Source organism: Salvia splendens, chromosome 16 (assembly GCF_004379255.2).
Source record: "Salvia splendens isolate huo1 chromosome 16, SspV2, whole genome shotgun sequence".
Taxonomy (NCBI): Eukaryota; Viridiplantae; Streptophyta; class Magnoliopsida; order Lamiales; family Lamiaceae; genus Salvia; species Salvia splendens.
Window position 1 is genome coordinate 18,260,418 of NC_056047.1, and position 22,295 is coordinate 18,282,712.

The 22,295-nt window shown below is 42.0% G+C and overlaps 2 protein-coding genes and 1 non-coding gene across 3 annotated transcripts; 1 reads left to right on the forward strand and 2 right to left on the reverse strand.

Annotated features, from left to right (window-relative positions):
- Positions 1–526: 526 nt before the first annotated feature.
- On the reverse strand, positions 527–1,507 carry LOC121770297. Its single transcript, XM_042167050.1, has one exon. It carries the CDS (start codon positions 1,505–1,507, stop codon positions 527–529), a length of 981 nt encoding a protein of 326 aa, XP_042022984.1.
- A 9,342-nt stretch (positions 1,508–10,849) lies between these two features.
- LOC121770298 lies at positions 10,850–11,707 on the reverse strand. Its single transcript, XM_042167051.1, has one exon. The coding sequence runs from the start codon at positions 11,705–11,707 to the stop codon at positions 10,850–10,852; it is 858 nt and encodes a 285-aa protein (XP_042022985.1).
- Positions 11,708–12,302: 595 nt separating this feature from the next.
- LOC121773111 lies at positions 12,303–12,408 on the forward strand. Its single transcript, XR_006044684.1, has one exon. It is a non-coding gene; the product is annotated as a small nucleolar RNA R71 (small nucleolar RNA).
- The last annotated feature ends 9,887 nt before the right edge of the window (positions 12,409–22,295 follow it).

Genomic DNA, 22,295 nt, shown 5'->3' on the forward strand with positions numbered 1-22,295 from the left:
GAACAAAACAAAAACAAACCAAAACACACAAAAGCGATAAATTTTACCTACTAGGGGTTGCCTCCCCTATAGCGCAACTTTTTACCGTCGTATGCTCGACGCTCTTCAAGCTTTCACTCAGTGGTCCAACCTCACTCGGATAATGTCATCGGGGCCCGTCTTTGCTTTAGCGGCCAAGTAGAGCTTGTATAGGCGCTTCTTCCATCAAGTTGGCTTCACATCTTCCCCAACAACACTTCTTTTAGATCTTCCATTTTCCAACTTGGCCACCTTATTCTTTGTATCCCCCAAACCATGTTCGTCTTCAAACAACCATTCGGGCATAAATATCACCTCCAAAGGTTTTTCAACCTCATCATCCTTAGCCTTCACATGTGCCACTTGTATCATCTTGCAATCTTCAACTTTCAAGGGCACCTCTTCCACTCTATTGGACTCTTCCACTTCATGGCGTTTCATCTTGTCCAAAATAGAGAGAATGGTCGTCTTGTTTCCATGCCTAAGGGTGAGTTCTCCCTTAGTGACGTCAATTAGAGCTTTCCCGGTTGCAAGGAATGGTCTTCCAAGGATGAGGGGGGACATTTGGATCCTCCTTCATGTCCAAAACAACAAAGTCCACGGGGAAGATGAAATCATTCACCCTTACCAATACATTCTCAAGGAGTCCATTCGGGAATTTGACGGACTTGTCCGCCATTTGGAGGGTAATGGTAGTTGGCTTCAAGACACCAAACTTCAACTTCCGGAAGAAGCTTAAAGGCATGAGATTTATGCTTGCCCCCAAGTCACACAAGGCCTTAGTTTGTCTATCATTCCCGATCACACAAGAAATGTTGAAACTCCCCGGATCTTTCATCTTTGCCGACATCTTTTGTTGGATGATTGCACTACAATTCTCGGTCAAATTCACGGTTTCATAATCAACCAACCTCTTCTTCTTGGACATAATCTCTTTTAAAAACTTGAGGTAACCGGGCATTTGTTGGAGAGCCTCAATAAGAGGAATATTGAGGTGCACTCTCTTGAAGATCTCAAGGAACTTAGCAAACTTCTCATCCAACTTCTTATTTTGCACCACTTGAGGAAAATGAATCTTAACCTCTTTTGACATGGGCGGAGCAATTGCCTCGGGTTGAACCTCAGACTGCATAAGAGGTGATTCCACCTCAATCTCCTCTTCTTCTTTCTTTTCGGGCACTTCATTAGCTTCCACCTCGGGCATAGGAGGACTCTCATAGTTTGTCCCACTCCTTAAGTAGATTGCCTTGCAGTCTTTCGGATTTGGAACTGTAGTACTTGGGAATTGCCCCGATTGATGTATTTGTCCCACGGCTTGGGCAATCTGACTCATCTGCGTCTCTAGGTTCTTCATATGTCCTGCCATGCTGTGCATATTATTCTCAACCTTCTCTAGCCTTTGATTGGTATGTTCCACGTTCTTGTGTGACTGAATCATGAATGCATTCAGTATGTCCTCTGAACTTTTCTTATGCGGCTCAGTGATCATCCCTTAAGAAACTGTGAACCCCGGTGGTGGCTGCAGGGCATTGTTGGGGTTCCCATACGATAGGTTAGGATGCGCCTTGTTCTCAAAATGGTTGTAACCTTCATCCCCTTGATTGGAGCGGGAGTTGTTATAGTATCTATTGCCCCTTGGTGGATGTAGTTAACATCCTCTGCACCCCCTTGCTGCTCCTGCACCGCCGGTCCCATCCCCATGAGGTCTAATTTCTTGTGGATGAGCTCCATCTGTTTATACACACTGTCCATATGGCTGCTCTCTGCGGCAGAGGCTACCCTGTGTACTTTGCTCATCTCGTTGTTCCAGCCTTCATCATTAGAGGTCACTCTCTCAATCACCTCCATGGCCTCTGCTTCTCCCTTCTTTAGTAATGACCCCCCATGCGCTCAAGTTCAGTTCACGCTTTACTTCAGGCAGACACCCCCTATAGAATGCTAGGACTTGATGTGTCGGATTCAGCCCATGATTGGGGCACCTCTTCATCAGCCCCTTGAATCTTTCCCAAGCTCCTCGGATACTCTCTTGGGGAGTCATCTCAAACGAAATGATTTCTGACTGTCTCTTCAACGCCTCACTCGGTGGGTAGTATTTTTCTAAGAACTTTTCCACCATGGCCTCCCACGTGCGAATGGAGTTGGGCTCCATACTGTCCAGCCAATCCTTGGCATCATCCTCCAGAGAAAAAGGGAACACCCTTAATCTGATCTGTTCATTTGTGACTCCATTTATCTTCGTCGTGTTGCAGATCTGGATGAATTTAGTGAGGTGCTTGTTAGGATCCTCTGTGAGTAGGTCTCTAAAAGCATTGTTCTCAGCCATCTGAAGTAATCCTCTCCTAAGTTCAAATGTGTTGGCATTAACATTGTTGCCAACGGTTGGGTTTGCCACCCCATGATAGGCATACACGTTTTGGACAGGTACCACATTTTGCCTTTGATCTAACCGCCTCTGCAAGTCTTCGAGTTGTTGTTGAAGCTGAGCATTCGTTGGATGAGGTGGTAGAACATCATTCCCGTCTCCGTTCTCCATCAGGATAGGAGATTGTGGCTCAAACTGAATAGGGGAGTGATTTGGTGACGAAGTAGGTGACGGTGATTCTTGAACTGGTGAAGGTGATCGTCTCTGGACCGAAGAAGAGACTCGGATCCTTTGATTTAGCCTTCTCAAAGCGTTTCTCCTTCTGTTGGATGCTTCGATCTCAAGATCAATAGGCTCTAAAGGTAGACCTCTAGAGCGTGTGTGCATACAACCTGAAACAAGAAAACTCAATGTGAGAGCTCAAAAATAAAATAAAAATTAAAGCAATAAAGTCTAAACTAGTAATCTCTATCTTTACCACGATATTGAGCTAAATTAACACAAATTGTCCCCGGCAACGGCGCCAAAAACTTGACTCAACTTATTTTAACACAAGAAAATTCCCGCAAGTGTACGAGGCTAGTGTAGCACAAAGCAAGTAAGAGTATCGTATCCCACAGAGACAAATTGTATAAACTCAAGTACCACGTACCGATGTTAACTACTATCTAGACAAAGCAATGGTTTGGTTTTGGTATGTAACTATTAAACATAAACAAAGTAAAATAAGAGACAAAAAGATAAAGTTTCAAATAAGAGAACGAGGTAGAGCTTTGTATCTGACTACAATACTCATAATGTAAACAACTCAACAACTTTGATTACCCGTTGAAGTCTCTAGGATTAGTAGGAAAATCGCTAGTCTAGGCTAAGCCCCCTCTCGAGTGCACTCAACCCGTTGATTAACTATTAATATTGAAGTCTCCTTCTAATACTTCACAATTAAGTCCTTTGAACAAAAGATCCAAGCCCTCGCTCTAGAATTCCTTCTCTCGAATGCAAATTATCTAGACGTTGTTCATTCTTTTATCAATCCTAAACCGGTATGTCTCGATTACACAAATCTAGGTCAACATATCCAATTGGTAGCTAAGCAATTGAATTGAAAAGGTAATCAAAATAATCTCAAGAGCATAGGTAATCAAAAGCTATCGAATTAATCACAAGTGTTCGTTGTAGTTTTCACCAAAACTCTACAAAAGATTTAGCTAATCATATTCAACTCAAAAACACAAGAATAATCCATAGACATTGAGTCGAACAAGGAAAACTAATGAAAATACTCCCCGGGGATGGATTGAATGGCAATTCGTCTTCGTCTTCAACCTTGTTGAGGATTGGGACTCCTTGTCTCTCAAATCCGCTCTGAAAACCATCAAGAACTGCTTCTGGACGTCTCTGGTGTGTCGTGTGTCTCCTGGCATCGAAAACCTAGGTCCCTTTTATACCCGGGGCGGAAATAAAAACAATTGTAACTTACCGCCCAAAACACCCGATCGGGATATTTGCAAGAGGCAAAACACCCAACCGGGTTTTCTCTCTGGACCCCGACTGCTTCTTCAAAACACCCGACCAGGTTATTTGGAAACTGGGAAACACCTGACCGGGTTTTCTCTCTGGACCTCGCAAGCTGTACAAAACACCCGACCGAGTGTTTTGGCAAATGAAAAACACCTGACCGGGTGAACCTACTGGACTTTTCCTCAAAATCTGTCTCGGCTCATTCAATCTGTTTTTCAGTCCGTTTCAACATGTTTTCATCACAAAACTACGACAAAACTCATTAACTCACTAATTAGTGTATGTGTGGGGAAAAACCTAGATTAAACACCTTAAATCATCAAAGTCACCATCTAATTACCCACAAAACAATTCTAAATTATGAGTTAGTCAATGACGAACCGTAACCGGCGGTTCAACGGTCCCAACGAGCAGATTCCGGCTAGGGCATAGGGTTGCAGGCGAGGTGTACAGAAAAACCGCTGGTTTCTGATGTAAACCACCGGTTTCCGATGGTTCCGGTGCTTTTTCAGGTGGCATAGCGTAGGTGGCAGTGTATAGGCCTGAAAACCGGTCAGAAACTGCCGGTTTTCGGCCAGAAACCGTGGACTGAACCGCCGGTTTAGGCGGTAAACCGGCCGAATTTGAAATTTGATTTTTTTTTTATTTCTTCCAATTTTACTCCTATAAATACCCCACTTCCCCATCATTTTTACTCACCTCATTCTTGTGTTAACAAGGATTTCCTTCTCAATCTTCATTTCTCTATTCTCTCCTTATTCTCTCTAATTGCTCAAGTTGTTTACTAGTTACTACTTACTACTATATTTGTTGTTGTGTTCGTAATTTACCATTTATTCAATACTCCATATTCCATCCATACTACTTTCATTTATCACTATGTCTTCTTCTCGTGGTGGACCGGGATGTGGTGATCGGGACAAAGGAATTGCTCAAGATCAAAGTAGTCGTCCCTCAAAATCAAGGCGACCTAGTCGTCGAGAAGTTATGAAAGAGGTTTCCCGAGTGGCGGCTGAACGCATGCAAGTAAGTTCTAAAAAATTATTTTTACAATTCATAATTTCATAAGATTGAGTTTTTAATTTTTTTTTGTGTTCCTACTTATAACTTCAACTTATATAATATTTATAGATAGAAGAAGATCATAGGATGGCCATGCTACTCGCTGAAATGCATCAAGGTGGGGGCGGGGGCGGTGGTTCCCAACAACAAGATGACGAGTACGACGTGTCTATATCGTCGGACTCGGACAACAATGATGATAGATCTCATTCTCGTATTCCGTCTAGCACCAACGGAAATGAGGAGATGCCACCTCCCCCTCCACCCACTAACACTACAAAAGCTTTGAAATCTGATATTTTTGTTAAACACTACAAGAAGGTCCCGGTGGTGATTCCAAGTCCTCATGATCCGCACTCTCAACAAGAGACATCGGCGTTTCATGCATATTGTAACTATTGTGATAAAGTCTACAAATTTGCGAGTAGTGGGGGATGTGGCACCCTCCGTCGTCATTTGGTGACAAAGCATCATGTAGAATGTGGCACTACCTCTACCCAAACCCAACTAAACTTCCAACCCGGTGGCTCAGATTCGTCAGGTACGCCTCTTTTTAAATATGATCAAAAAATATTTGCTGACATTATGACTAGATGGGCTGCAATGAAGCATTTTCCTTTTAATGTTTATGATGATAAAAAAATTTGAGGTTACTATGCAAAGTGGTTTAAACGTGGCTATCAAAAGAGTAGGTCGAATGACCGTTCCACGATCTACCGTTAGATAATGTTTAGAGAAAAAAGTTGAATTATCACGTTATTTACTTAACTTGGGCCACAAAGTGAACATTTGCTCAGATGTATGAATTGATTGTTTTAACCGACATTCATACATGGGCATTACGGTTCACTTTGTGGACAATAGTTGGACTTTGAACAAGCGTTTAATTGGTTTTAGAGAATTTGAGACACCACACACTGCACCCGAAATTGCTTCTTTAATTATTCAAGTTTTGAATGAGTTTCAATTGTGCAATAAGATATTTTCTATTGGTTTTGATAATGCAACTGCTAACACTGCAAGTATTAGTGATTTGATTGCGGCTTGTGCTCCGGTTATTGGAGGTAAGTATTTTATCAAAGATGCATATGTCATATTTTAAATTTATGTGTACAAGATGCGCTTGAATTATGGCAAAAGCATGTTAGTCATATTAGAACTGAAGTTAGATTAATCCATCAAAAGCCAGCTATTGGCAAAGCTTGGAAGAAATATTGTCATCAAAAGAATGTAAGATATACGAATTTTACTATGGATGTGTCTCATAGATGGAATTCGACATATAATTGTCTGAATTCTACTTTGACGCATAAAGATTCTTTATGTGATTTTTTTAGAACCTATCCCGTGCATGATTTATATCTTTCGCATAGTTGTTGGGAACATAGTGTGGCTTTATTTAAATTGTTCAAATATTTCAAAAATGCAACTGTTGAATTATCGGGTGTTTATTATTGCACTGTTGTTCGTGTTTTAGAGCATTGCATGTATATATCACTTGGTTTTAAAACTGCAATGAAAAATGCTTACTCTTCACCTGAATTGATGTATGTTTTATATTATATGATTGAGAAATGGCTTAAGTATTTCAGTGAGATTCCAACGGTGTTTTTGATTGCAAAGGTCTTGGATCCAAAATGGAAATTAGCCGATACCTCCAAGATTTTAGATTTTTATTATAACAATTTGAGTTCTATTGATCTTGGTCCACTTAAAGCATTCAATCGGATACCAGTGACGAATTCGGAGTAGACCTCTCAGAAACATTTAAAATAAACCTCCCGAACCGGTCAATTATCCAACAAACCTTCGAGTTTAACTTGCGTGCTCTCTACACCGAATATGAAACCAAGTATAACAATACCCACCAAGTCAGAAGACCTCCCCCTCCTCAACAACATAACTTTGGCTTCGCATTTCTAGCCGATTATGATGACCCCGACGCGCAATCCCAATTAGCCGACCTATACAGCTACAGCACCGACGGAAGGTCCTCAGCTATGGTAAGTGAGTTAGATTTATATTTCAATTCACTCTATTCCTTTGGTGATGAAGGTCCTACTCCTCCCGCCCAAATCGACATCCTCGATTGGTGGGAAACACACGAGAAAGATTTTCCCATACTTGCGTCAATGGCCAAGGGGATTTTTTCTGTTCCGGCTTCCAATGTCGCCGTCGAGTCCGCTTTTAGTGTTGGCTCGCTTGTGTTGGATGAATCAAGAAGTAAGCTCTCCGCGAAAACTATGGAAGCCGTGATGTTACTTGATGATTGGGCCAAAGCTGACGTAAGAGAACAAGAAAATGATTGGGATGATCGTCAGGAGGGATTACAAGAAGTATTCACCGGGGATGAATCGTAGGCCAACCGTCAACCGCCGGCCAAGCCAAATAGGTAAGTAAGGTAAGAGATCTACGTGGGCTTTGATTCCCTAAGGGCACCCACAATGGGGCGCCCGATGGCACGCCTTATGCGTGCCATCGTCCTCGGGCGCAGACGATGCCTCCATTGTGGGTGCTCGCCATAGGGCGCGCCCTATGCCCACGCCCTAAGCTTCGGGCGCTGACTCAACTTTATTTTACCCAAATAATACCCGCAAGTGTATGGGGTTATCGTAGCAAATAGCAAGCAAGAGTATATCGTATCCCACAGAGACAATTAAGTGTCAACCTAAGTACCACGAACTAGTTTCAACTACTATCCAGACGATCAAGAATTTTGGTTTTAAAACTAACAACTACTGAAAACATGTAAATGTAGAAATTAAAATAGAACACTTAAACAAGAAAGCAATTAAGCAAGTTGTGTAAGATGATGGAGAAATATGCAGAATTCAAGGATCCGATGCACAACTCATTGCCTAACCCAATTAAAACCGATTTACCATTTAAAGTCTCCAAAATTGTTGAATCAATCATAATTGTAGATTAAACCCCCTCCCGAGGTGAGAAATATGTAGATTAGGTGTAATAAGTGAAGTCCCCTTCTAAATCTTAGACATAACTCCCAAAAGTTTGATTAGATTAATGATCCCACTCAGAATCTCAACTCTCCCGAGTTTTATTGAATAAAGGTGTGAATTATTCGTCTTTCAAGATTAATTATTTCATCTCCCGATTACTCTAAGAAACCCTACACTCCCAATTGGTGATCAAGCAATTGATAGGAAAAAACACATGAATAATTCAAACAATTGCAAGAGCAAGATAAAAATGAAATCAGTTGGATTAAAACTATGAATCAATGAATCTTCACCAAGAATCCCACATGAACGGTTTAGTTACTCATGGTCAAAGTAGATAACAAAAAGAAACTAAAAAAACAGAGGAAACCATGATACGAATTACAATTGACGGAGGAATCGAAGCTTGAATCTTCAATCTTCTTCCAAGAGTTCTTCGGAGAGAGAGAGTGTGTGTGTTTTTGCGGCTCGGAGAGAATGAATTTCGTTGCCCTAGTTCTTGCCTCTTATTTTTTCTCCAAAAAATCGAGTCTGGCATTAAAAAATCGTCAGATAGACGGACCCGGCCGGGTGGAATTATTGCATAGGAAATTCACCCGGCCGGGTAGAAGCCACTGGACTCTTCATGAACAAAACTGGCGACCCGGCCGGGTGGAATTATTCAACATAAAAATCCACCCGGTCGGGTAGCACTCCAGGCAGTCGCACGCGGCTTTCGTAGATCGGCCATATCTCTCTCATCCAAACTCCGATTGGGGCGTATGAGGTACCCACGTGAAGCTCTTTCGATGATGAAGACAATGGTAGTCTCAAAATAGGATTTGGACCCCATCGTGATAGGTAGATTACCGTTTGAACCAGACCACAGCCTCGTCATGGCTCATTTTGACCCTTTTTTACCTATTTTAACTTCAAACACTAGATAAACTCATCAAAGCACCTTTATAGTGAAATATGGACATAAACTCTAAGATAATACAATGGAAGCACACAAAGGATCATGTTTAATGTCCAATAAAATAGTTAAAATCCGAGTTTATCAACTCCCCCAAACTTAATCACTTGTTTGTCCTCAAACAAGAGACAGAAGACAACTAAATATAAACTCGTGCATATAAGTCGGATGTCATAATTGCCTCAGTATATAAAAATGTATCATGTATCAACGACTTCACACACAAGCACATCAAACTGATCACTGCTTCGAGTTACTTTCACGTCTGTAACCTTGTCAAATTGCCTCTCACAAGATATGTATATGTATGTGTAATCACTCACTCTCAAAAGTGTATAGGCAAGAAATAGCTCTCAGATTAATCAAGTATGCATACTTTACCATAAGCTTGCTCGAAATTTAACATCTCCTCTACTATGTTGTGACTATAGTTCAAGGATCTGAAAGGTCTTACATTTTGGTTGTAATGTAGGCTTTTTGGTTAGGTGAGGAATATTTGGCTAAAGTGACTCATAATCCCGAAGAACTACAATATTTCCACTCTTAATCATATCAACACCTCAGTAGTCTAATAGACTCTTCCCATCTACCAATTTTCCTCCAAACTTGGCTTTTTCCGTACTTCTAGACTTCGTCTAGCTTATACCTCATCTAGGCTTTGCCTAGCTTATACCACCAAATTATTCTCTTTTTTTTCTTTCTTTTTACAACTCCTTTTTCAATAATCAGGTATACATCCATCTTCCCAAGATTTTCAACTCAACTCTTTTACCAAATCATAACTCTTCCCCCAAACTTATCCTTTTAGGTACACATCCCCCTTGATTAGCTATCAAAGAAAAAGGGTTTTAGGCTCAAACTTGGCTAACAAGGAATTCTCATATAATTTGTATTTTAGGGTGAAGGTCTTAATACGCTAGAATGGAAGGCCTAACGTCACTTCCTATCTCTATATTCACTATGTAGACTCAAGGAAGATCGCGAGCAAGTTCTAGAAACATATAACATATTGACGATAAATCACATTTTAAAAATATAGGCTCAAATCTCACTAGGTATAGGCAATGGACAAGGCAGCGAGCAATTCACTTTGATCAGTTCACAATAGAACATACAAGCATGCTTAAAAGTATCAACAAGTTTTCGAAGAATTTTAAGCATCATAAGCAACTCATCCAACACATATGCCAGAATTTAACTCTATTGTTCTCCACCCCCAATTCAAGTTCATCCAAGGGATGTTATTCATCCTCAACTAAAAAATCCTAACAAAATAAAAAATCTACTAAAAAATAAACTAAAAAAACAGTAAACTTCACCATCCACAAACAGTACAGTAAACTTCACCATCCACCATATCACCCCCAAACTTATTCAAAGCTACGCAAAGACATGAGTTTGAAACGTTGGTGGAGAGGTGATGCTTACTTAGCAACCACACAAAAAGAAATACATAAAACAATAAAAGATACCTTCCATGGGTTGCCTCCCATGGTAGCGCAACTTTTTACCGTCGTATGCCCGACGTCTCTAAATATCAACCGAGATCCCCTTTCATCCCAAAGTTGCCTCCATGAGGAAATAGATCGTTCCAAGTCTTGGTGAGCCACCACTTTTCAGGCTCTCTCGGGATAGGCTCCTTCAGTGTTGGAGCAGTTGTCTTTCTTCCATTGGCAGCAGTTGGTATTTTACCCCCCATCCTAGGGGGTTCAGTAATGATCACCGAGTGCACCGGTGAAGGGCGACTATGGTCTGCATCGATCCATGCTATTGGCTCTGAGTTAGTGGAAGCCATCATCTCCATGTGACGCTCATAAAAGTCCTTCTGCTTCACTTTTCTGACTGCACTCGATCCTCCTTCTTCAGTAAACACTTGGTGCTTCAGACGCACCACTTTGCACTCCTCAGGTCTTCCATCCATGCTTCTCGGTTTGTGGGAAAATGTCTGACTTTCTTCTCCCATGAAAATTGTTAACCTCCATTTTTCACGTTTATATTTGCCTTAGAAGTGGCAAGGAAGGGACGTTCTAGCAGTAGGGGGACTCCCTTGTCTTCTTCCATGTCCAAGACCATAAAGTCGACGGGAAAAATAAATTCCCCGACCTTAATCAGTAGGTCTTCCATGATGCCCTCTGGATATGCGACAGATCTGTCTGTCATCTGTAGTGTGGCTGAGGTGGGCTTCAAAGTACCAATGTTCAGTTGCTTGAACACTGATAGTGGCATTAAATTAATGCTCGCGCCTAGATCGCAGAGAGCATTCTCCACCTTATAGCCCCCAATGAGGCAGTCGACAGTGAAACTTCCAGGGTCCTTCAGCTTGGCAGGCAGTTTCCTTTGCAGCAGAGCACTGCAATTTTCAGTTAGATTAATAGTGTCAACCTGCCCCCAACTGGTCTTCTGGGCTATCACCTCCTTCAGAAACTTAGCGTACTTAGGCATCTGCTGCAGTGCTTCGATCAAAGGAATGTTCACATGCACCTTTCTGAAGATGTCCAGAAATCGAGTAAACTGCTCATCTTTCTTCTTCTTCTTCTGATTCAGTACCTGCGGGAATGACACTTTTACTCCAGAAGTTGTGCCAGTATTCTCCTTTTCAGCCTCCTTTTCCTTCTCTGCCACGACAGCCTTGGGCTCAAGAACGGTATCAGATATGGTCGCAGGTAGTGAGGGAGCTTCATAAACAGTGCCACTCCTTAGATGCACAACTTTGTATTCTTTGGGATTTATGATGGTGTTCGAAGGGAATTTTCCCGATTGCGTAATTGTACTCACAGTCTGGGAAATCTGGTTGATCTGTGTGTCGATGTTCTTCAGATGAGTGGCCATACTTTGCACATCTGTCTCAACCTTCTATATCCTTTGATTGTTCTGCTCCATGAGCTTGTTGGACTGTAGCATGAAAGACTTGAGTATGTCTTCCGTGGTCATCTTCTTCGGATTCATTAACTCCATCAGTAACTGTGAACCCCGGGGGTGGTTGCAGAGCATTATTTGGGTTTCCATAAGAGAGATTGGGATGCCCTTTGTTCCCGAAGTGATTATATCCTCCACCCTGAAGTTGGGGCGGTGATTATTGAAGTACCGGTTGTTGTCCCCTTGATTCACATAGTTCACGTCCCCCATTTTTCCTTGGTGTTCTCGAGACGGTTGCCCCATTTCCATGCAGTCGAATTTCATGGTCAACGCATCCAACTTGTCGGATAGGGCGCTCATAGGACCATGATCTGTAGTAGAGGCCACTCTATGAACCTTACTCCTGTCGTTGCTCCATCCTTCGTCATTAGATGCAAGCTCATCTATCACTTCCATAGCTTCATTCACTTCTTTCTTGAGAAGATTTCCACCCGAGCTCAAATTCAACTCCCGTTGTGCTTCAGGCACGCACCCTTTGAAGAATGTAATGACTTGCACTGTCGGGGTTAACCCATGGTTGGGACACCGCTTCATCAAGGCTTTGAACCTCCCCCATGCTTCTCTAATATTTTCTGCAGGGTTCATCTGAAAGACAAGAATCTCATGTTGCCTCTTAATAGCCTCACTCGGGGGATAGAATTTTTCCAAGAACTTTTCCACCATAGCATCCCATGTTCTGATTGATCCTGGCTCCAAACTCTCCAACCAGTCCTTTGCTGAATCCTCTAAAGGGAAAAGGAACAGCCTTAGTCGAACCTGCTCATCTGTCACTCCATTCAGCTTTGTTGTGTTGCAAATATGAATGAACTTGGTGATATGTTTGTTCGGATCATCTGTAGATTTGCCTCTAAAAGCAATATTTTCTGCCATCTGAATCAGTCCTCTTTTCAACTCAAAAGTATTGGCCGCGATGTTGCTATGGACAGTTGGATTTGCCTGACCTTGGTATACATATTGATTCTGCACAGGCACAGGTGGTCCACGGTTGACCTGTTGACGCAACTCCTCCAGCTGTCGTAGAAGCTCAACATAATTGGGAGGAGGAGGTGGTGGACCGTTGTTACACTCTTCGTTCTCCATCAGAATAGGAGGAACGGGATCAAATATGATCCTGAACTGGTGATCGGATGGGTGAAAGATCCCTCTGACCTGAAGATGCTCCTGCGCGGGTAGGCGAAGAGGTGTGACTTTTCTACGTAAGCCTCCTATATGCGTTCCTCTTCCGGTTCGATGCTTCGATCTCATAGTCGAATGGTTCTAGAGGCAAACCTTTAGAACGTGTGTGCATACACCTGAACAAGAAACACAAATGTGAGAACTAAAAAAAAGAAATTAAACGAAAAATAAAGCAGTAAAATCTGAATTATTATCACGATATCAAGCTATATAACACAAAATTGTCCTCGGCAACGGCGCCAAAAACTTGACTCAACTTTATTTTACCCAAATTATACCCGCAAGTGTACGGGGTTATCGTAGCAAATAGCAAGCAAGAGTATATCGTATCCCACAGAGACAATTAAGTGTCAACCTAAGTACCACGAACTAATTTCAACTACTATCCAGACGATCAGGAATTTTAGTTTTAAAACTAACAACTACTGAAAACATGTAAATGCAGAGATTAAAATAGAACACTTAAACAAGAAAGCAATTAAGCAAGTAGTGTAAGATGATGGAGAAATATGTAGAATTCAAGGATCCGATGCACAACTCATTGCCTAACCCAATTAAAACCGATTTACCATTTAAAGTCTCCAGAATTGTTAAATCAATCACAATTGTATATTAAACCCCCTCCCGAGGTGAGAAATCTGTAGATTAGGTGTAATAAGTGAAGTCCCCTTCTAAATCTTAGACCTAACTCCCAAAAGTTTGATTAGATTAATGATCCCACTCAGAATCTCAACTCTCCCGAGTTTTATTGAATAAATGTGTGAATTATTTCTCTTTCAAGATTAATTATTTCATCTCCCTATTACTCTAAGAAACTCTACACTCCCAATTGGTGATCAAGCAATTGATAGGAAAAAGCACATGAATAATTCAAACAATTGCAAGAGCAAGATAAAAATGAAATCAATTGGATTAAAACTATGAATCAATGCATCTTCACCAAGAATCTCACATGAACGGTTTAGTTACTCATGTTCAAAGTAGATAACAAAAAAAACTAAGAAAAACAGAGGAAACCATGATACGAATTACAATTGACGGAGGAATCGAAGCTTAAATCTTCAATCTTCTTCCAAGAGTTCTTCGGAGAGAGAGAGAGGGTGTGTGTTTTTGCGGCTCGGAGAGAATGAATTTCGTTGCCCTAGTTCTTGCCTCGTATTTTTTTCTCCAAAAAATCGCGTCTGGCATTAAAAAATCGTCAGATAGACGGACCTGGCCGGGTGGAATTATTGCATAGGAAATTCACCCGGCCGGGTAGAAGCCACTGGACTCTTCATGAACAAAACTGGCGACACGGCCGGGTGGAATTATTCAACATAAAAATCCACCCGGTCGGGTAGCACTCCAGGCACTCGCGCGCGGCTTTCGTAGATCGGTCATATCTCTCTCATCCGAACTCCGATTGGGGCGTGTGAGGTAGGCATGCACAAACCGACCCGGCCCGGCGGTTAACCGGCGGTTCGGAACCGCCGGTTCATGAACCGGAACCGGACCCGGAACCGGCGGGTTGAACCGGCAGAAGGGTCGCGGGGTCTTAAGGGCCGGTTCAGGTTCGGCAATATCTTGAACCGTGAACCGGCGGTTCAAAACCGGCGGTTCGGCCGTTCGAACCGCCGGTTCAAAGGGTCGAACGGCATAGGGTTCGTAGGGGTTCGTAGGGGTTCAAAGTAGGGATTGGTATGAACCGGCGGTTCGCCGGTTTTGGGCGAAAACTGCCGGTTTTGGACGAAAACCACCGGTTTGAACCGGCGGTTCCGACCGGTTTCCACCGGTTCCGGAAGCTTTTCAGGCGTAGGGGCTAGGTGAGGTCAGAAACCGGCGGTTTGTGTCGGAAAACCGTGGACCAACCCGCCGGTTTTGTGGAAAAATCGCCGGTTTTGTGGTTGAACCGCAGGTTCAGGCGGTAAACCGGCGGTTCGGTCGAAAATTTGAAATTTTGAAATTTGAATTTTTTTTTTATTTCTTCCAATTTTACTCCTATAAATACCCCACTTCTCCTTCATATTTTCTTACCCCATTCTTGTGTTAACAAGGATTTCATTCTCAATCTCCATTTCTCTATTCTCTCCTCATTCTCTCTAATTGCGCAAGTTTAATTCTACACTTTCTGCTCACTACTATATTTGTTGTGCTCATAATTTACCACTTCTTTTATACTTTATACATATTTCATTCCAAGTCAATATTACTTTTCATTTATCAATATATTCAATATGTCTTCTTCTCGTGGTGGATCGGGACGTGGTGATCGGGGCAAGGGAATAGCCCAAGATCAAAGCACTACGCGTCCCTCAAAATCTCGACGACCTAGTCGTCGAGATGTTATGGAAGAGGTTTCCCGATTGGCAGCCGAACGCATGCAAGTAAGTAATGAAAAATTTGTTTTCCAATTCACATGCACAAAATTTCATCAATTTTTTTTTGCGTTCATACTTTTAACTTCTACGTACATAATATTTGTAGATGGAAGAAGATCATAGGACCGCCATGCTACTTGCTGAAATGCAACAAGGTGGGGGTAGGGGAGGTCGTTCCCAACAAGATGAGGAGTTCGACGTTACTATATCGTCGGACTCGGACAACAACGAGGATAGATCGCATTCTCGTATTCCTTCTAGCACCGGCGGAAATGAGGAGATGCCTCCCCCTGCACCCACTAACACGGCAAAAGCTTTGAAATCGGACATTTTTATCAAACACTACAAGAAGGTGGCGGTGGTGATTCCAAGTTCTCACGATCCGAACTCTCAAGAAGAGACTTCGGACTTTCATGTTTACTGCAACTATTGCGATAAAGTGTACAAATGGTCCGCCGGTGGTGGATATGGCACCCTCCGTCGCCATTTAGTGGCAAAGCATCCGGTAGAATGTGGCACTGCCTCTACCCAAAGCCAACTAAACTTCCAACCCGCCGGCTCGGGTTCGCCAGGTGCGCCTCTATTTAAATATGATAAAAAGAATTTTGATGATACAATGACTAGATGGGCGGCTATGAAGCATATGCCCTTTATTGTTTTTGATGACAAAAGTTTTGAGGTTACTATGCAAAGTGGGTTGAATGTAGCAATCAAAAGAATAGGTCGAATGACCGTGCAACGATCTACCGTTCGGCAGTGCTTGGAGAAAAAGGTAGAATTATCACGTTATTTAGTTAACATGGGCCACAGGGTGAACATTTGCTCAGATGTTTCGACGGATTGTTTTAACCGTCATTCATACATGGGTATTACGGTTCACTTTGTGGAGCATTGCATGTACATATCCCTTGGTTTTAAAACTGCAATGAAAAATGCTTCCTCTTCTCCCGAGTTAATGTGCGTTTTGTATTATATGATTGAAAAATGGCTCAAGTATTTCAGTGAGATTCCTAACGTGTTTTTTATTGCAAAGGTATTGGATCCAAAATGGAAATTAGCAGGTACCTCTAGAATTTTAGATTTTTATTATAACAATTTGAGTTCAATTGATCTTGGTCCCCTTCAAGCAATCCAATCGGATACCAGTGACGAATTTGGAGTCGACCTCTCAGAAACCTTTCAAATAAACCTCCCGGACCGGTCAGTTGTGCAACAAAACCTCGAGTATAACTTGCGCTCTCTCTACACCGAATATGAAACCAAGTATAACACCACTCACCAAGTCAGAAGACCACCTCCTCCACAACATAACTATGGCTTTGCATTTCAAGCCGATTATGATGACCCCGACGCGCAATCCCAACTAGCCGACCTATACAACTACAGCACCGGCGGAAGGTCCTCAGGTATGGTCAGTGAATTAGATTTATATTTTGAATCACTCTTTTCCTTTGGTGATGAAGGTCCTACTCCTCCCGCCCAAATCGACGTCCTCGATTGGTGGGGAACCCACGAGAAAGATTTTCCCATCCTTGCTTCAATGGCCAAGGAGATTTTTTCTGTTCCGGCTTCCACCGTCGCCATCGAGTCCGCTTTTAGTGTTGGCTCGCGCGTTTTGGATGAATCAAGAAGTAAGCTCTCGGCGAAAAATATGGAAGCCGTGATGTTACTTGATGATTGGGCCAAAGTTGACGTCCGGGAACAAGAAAATGATTGGAATGATCGTCAAGAGGGATCACAAGATGAATTCACCGGGGATGAAGATTAGGCCAACCGTCAACCGCCGTCGGCCAAGCCAAATAGGTAAGTAAGGTAAGAGAACTACGTGGACTTTGATTCCCTAATGCAAATGAGCAATTGGGATACGTAGGCACCTCAACTTAAATTTTTTAATTTAAGTTGAGCTCAAGTCCTTTTTCTTTTATTTCTTTTTTTTTCCATTAATTCCTACTTTAAAAATATGCAAATACAATTACATAATTGTATTTGTATATACTCTAGTCGATGAAGTATATTTCTCAATACGGCTAAATGAGGGAAACTTTTGACAATTCTACTATAATTGTTGATTGTTAGACGAAACTCAACATTTAAAGTTGAATTGCTAAAGGTTTCCTTAATTTAGTTATGAAGAAAGATCTTCTTCGCCGGTTAAGAGTATATATATAGTACACTTATACGTTTAAGAACTTCAACGTCATTTCTTGTCATTTGTAATTAGTTCTTCACTAGTAGTCTCATTTGTATTTAAATTTTGTTTAAGACTTCAAGACCGCCATATGTTTTCAATTTGTAATTGTTGTAACTTGTAACGTGTAATTTGTAAATATGCAATTTCAATAAAATTGCAACTTTAGCCGTATTTTTTTCAATTTTATTTACTCACATTGCATACAAAAACAAACTTGAAAAGTGTAATTTAATTTGATTAAAATTGAAAAGTTGAAAAATGCAAAAAAAAAATAAAATAAAATAAAATTCGTCGAACCGCCGAACCGGCCCGGAACCGGCGGTTCAAGCCGAAAACCGGCGGTTTTGAACCGCCGCGTAACCCGCCGGTTTTTTGAACCGGAACCGGAACCGCCGGGAGCTAGGCGGGCCGGTTCAAGTTCGGCAATTTCTCGACCCTTGAACCGCCGGTTCGGGCCCGGAACCGGCGGTTTATGACCCTTGTGCATGCCTAGTGTGAGGTACCCACGCGAAGCTCTTTCGATGATGAAGACAATGGTAGTCTCAAAATAGGACTTGGACCCATCTTGATAGGCATATTAACGTTTGAAGCAGACCCCAGCCTCGTCTTGGCTCATTTTGACCCTTTTTTACCTATTTTAACTTCAAACACTAGATAAACTCATCAAAGCACCTTTATAGTGAAATATGGACATAAACTCTAAGATAATGCAATGAAAGCACACAAAGGATCATGTTTAATATCCAATAAAACAGTTAAAATCTTAGTTTATCAGGCGCGGAAGAAGCGCGGACGATGGCCTATCGTCTGCGCCATCGTCCGCGGCATCGGGCATTGTGGGCTCGACGGACGATGGTCGTGGACGATAGGCCATCGTCCGCGCCATCGCGCACCATTGTGGGCTCGGCGGACGATGGCTATCATTTGTGAATTTTTTTTCTGAATTTTGTCTATTTAAACCTCGTTTCGCATTCACTTGTTCATACTAACATCTCGCCTCTCTCATTTCTCTCATCTCTCACATTTCTACCTCTCTCACATACCAAAATGAATCACGACGACGACACTAGTTCTAGTTCCTCGGAGTCAGGTAGTCCGACCTCGGAAGCCTTAGATGCAGCCGTTGAAGAGGCCATGGCGGAATGCTTAGTCGAAATGCAGCGCGAGGAGTCGGCGGCGGCGAAGCAGATCCACAGGCCTATTCGACGTTGGATGGTTGTTCGACGCGACCACGCGGCAGCTCACCAACGTCTGATTGTAGACTATTTTGCCGAGCAACCACTGTGGGGACTGACCATTTTCTGCCGCCGGTTTAAAATGCCGCGTTACCTTTTTCTCAGCATTGTCCGGACTTTATCGTCACGTGATGAATACATGACGTATCGGGAAGATGGCGTCGGCAGACCCAGCCTTACACCGTTGCAAAAGTGCACGACTACACTCTGTCAGTTGGCCTACGGCACCACGGCGGACATTTTCGATGAGTACCTCCACGTCGGGGAGACAACAGGCCGGGAGTGCCTGAAGAGATTTTGTAGGGGAGTTGTGGAGGCCTACGACGACACATATTTACGCAGGCCGACTGCCGTTGATTGCCAGAGCCTGATGAAGATGCATGAGACGGCACACGACTTTCTTGGGATGCTAGGGAGCACCGACTGTATGCACTGAGAGTGGAAGAATTATCCGACGGCGTGGAAAGGTCAATTCACTAGTGGATACAAGGGCAGCCACCCGACGATGATCCTCGAAGCCGTCGCTGACCATCGGCTCTGGATCTGGCATGCTTACTTCGGCGTGGCCGGGTCGAACAACAACATTAACGTCCTTAACTCATCCACCCTCTTCACCGGGCAATGCAATGGCAACGGCTCGGCCATCGAGTTCACTGCTAACAGGCGCCAATACCACATGGGGTACTACTTGGCCGATGACATATACCCACGGTGGCCTGTTTTTGTGAAGACGATCAGCTGCCCAATTGATGAGAAGAGGGTTTTATTTGTGCAAAAGAAGGAGGCGGCGCGGAAGGATGTCGAACGGGCATTTGGTGTGCTCCAAGCACGGTGGTTCAAGGAAGTCATCACCGATGTCATGTATGCATGCATAATCATGCACAACGTGATAGTCGAGCATGAAGGTGGAACCATCACCGACTGGAACGATGATGAAGGTGCATCTAGCTCGTCCAGCATGGTGACCGAGGCCCTCGCTAGAGGATTACCGACGGGCTTCAATGAGGTTCCATCTAGACAGGCCTCAATGCGCAACCAACAAGACCATGCCCAGCTCATGAACGACATGATTGAAGAAGTGTGAGTCCGTAACGCCGTCGCTGAGTTTGCATATTTTTTTAATTCGTATTGTAATGTATTAATTTTTATAATTGAAATGAAGTTTTTTCCCAATTTTTGTAGTTATTTAAATATTCAAATAAAAGAAAATGCATAGGGCGCCACACTGTAGGTGGGAGGGTAGGAGGATAAAAATGATGACGTGGCGGTGCATAGGGCGCGCCCTAAGGGCGCCCCATTGCTAATGCTCTAATGCAAATGAACATTGGAGATACGTAGACACCTCAACTTAAATTTTAAATTTAAGTTGAGCTAAAGTCATTTTTCCTTTATTTCTTTTTTTTCCATTTGTTCCTACTTTAAAATATGCAAATACAATTACATAATTGTATTTGTATATACTCTAGTCGATGAAGTAGATTTCTCTATACGGCTAAATCGGGGAAACTTTTGACAATTCTACTATAATTGTTGATTGTTAGACTAAACTCAACATTTAAAGTTGAATTGCTAAAGGTGTTCTCAATTTTGTTATGTAGAAAGATCTCCTTCGCCGACTAAGAATATATATACTTATAAAATTATTGTTTAGAACTTCTAAGTCTTTTTTGTAATTTGTAATTAGCTTCGTTGTTGACTAGTAGTCTCGTTGTATTTAAATTTTTGTTTAAGACTTCAAGACCTCAAGGTTTTTGTGATTTGTAATTGTTGTAACTTGTAATCTCAATAAAATTTCAACTTTCATCGTGTTTTTTTTAATTTTGTTTACGCACATTTCATAGATAAACAAATAAAAAAATGCAAAAAAAATTTTTTGACGAACCGCCGAACCGGCCCGGAACCGGCGGTTCAGGCCAAAAACTGGCGGTTTTTTGAACCGGAACTGGAACTGCTGGGACCCTTGGCGGGCCGGTTCCGGTTCATGGGGATGATGAACCGTGAACCGCCGGTTCATGAACCGGAACCGTCGGTTTCGACCCGTGTGCATGCCTACTCCAGACGTTGATGACAACGCGTTCCTACCATTTAATATCATTCTTTATTTTATATTTAAGCAGTAACCGAGACAGTCTATATCAGCATATCGACCTCCTTATAACTGTATAAATGAATATTAGAAATATACCCTTTTGTACATATCTTCATAGGGTTTTGATCTATGCAAAACTAGATTTAAATACAGAAACGCAGAACAATATCATAATTAGGTCACTTTTAGGTCATAATTAGGTAATTTTTAGGTCATGCTAACAAAGCATGACCTAAAATGATCTTAGCATGACATTAAACCCAAATATTATAATATGACCTAAAATTGCTTAATTATGACCTTCCGTGTTTTTGGTTAATTATTGACCATTAGATCATCTAATCCTATGGCCAAGATTTGGTCTGCATTTCTGGATTTAAACACATACTTATTTTGATCATCTCCCTATCTTCATATTATATAAATATTTAAGAAGCCAAGCTAATCATGAATTCTATGTATATACCTCACATTTACAAAGTGTTATCTTGGATCTTATCCAAAACATAAATAGAATGTTTTACTATTGCAAGTTGGTAAGGGGGCGTTTGTTTGGTATGATAGCCCTAGATATTGGCTGCTATCTAGGTTCTATCTAGTGTTTGATTGGTATGATATAACTACACGAAGACCCGGTATAAACTCCATGACCCGGAAAAGATTCCGGCGGATTCCTACAGCAAGAATCTTTTATGGTGCTAGCTGGTTATTGGCAGGCAGTCATTTGACGTACATTCTGTATCGTTTTCATTCACATTCACTCTATTTAATTACTATCAAACTATAAATTAAAAAAAACCATTCAAGGATCAATTTAGCCTAAAATTTATCGCCACGTGAATCTTCCTCAATAATTTTTTTTCAAGAAAGACGAATCAATACTAATTCCATACTGATTCATAGACACCTTGAATGTGACCAGAAAATTAAAATTAAGATGACTCCATATTTAATTCGGCACGATCTCATATAACAATTTTTAATTAGAATATGAGACTCGAACCTAGGTGCAACAGACGTGGGTGGGCCAATCACGCCGTAGATGATGACATGAGCTACATGAATTCCCAACGGCTGAAACTCTCGCGCCAAGCATTGCGATAAGCCCCTCATAGCAAATTTCCCACAACCAATCATAAAATGTAACAAATTTGTTAAAAAACCATCACTATTACTATTTCAATACAACAGGAAAAATAGTGGAATTAATTCCATACATAAATTGGGATAACCGGCAATGCCGTTGAGCGACGCCGCGCAACTGGTGAACAGGATCGTCCCTCTCCCCCTCTCCACCATCCCCGGGATCCCCTGAAACCGACACGTGTCGGCAGAAATCGCCAATCATTGCTCAATCATATTTCACCTAAGATGGCCTCACATATAATTTTATAGTAATAAAAAAATAACGATGAGACTGTCTCAGTCTTATCGTTATTTTTTAAAATTAAAT

Bases quoted from the DNA above. Each gene is read 5' to 3' on its own strand.
- LOC121770297 (XM_042167050.1), bottom strand. From the start codon at position 1,507: ATGATCACTGAGCCGCATAAGAAAAGTTCAGAGGACATACTGAATGCA.
- LOC121770298 (XM_042167051.1), bottom strand. From the start codon at position 11,707: ATGGCCACTCATCTGAAGAACATCGACACACAGATCAACCAGATTTCC.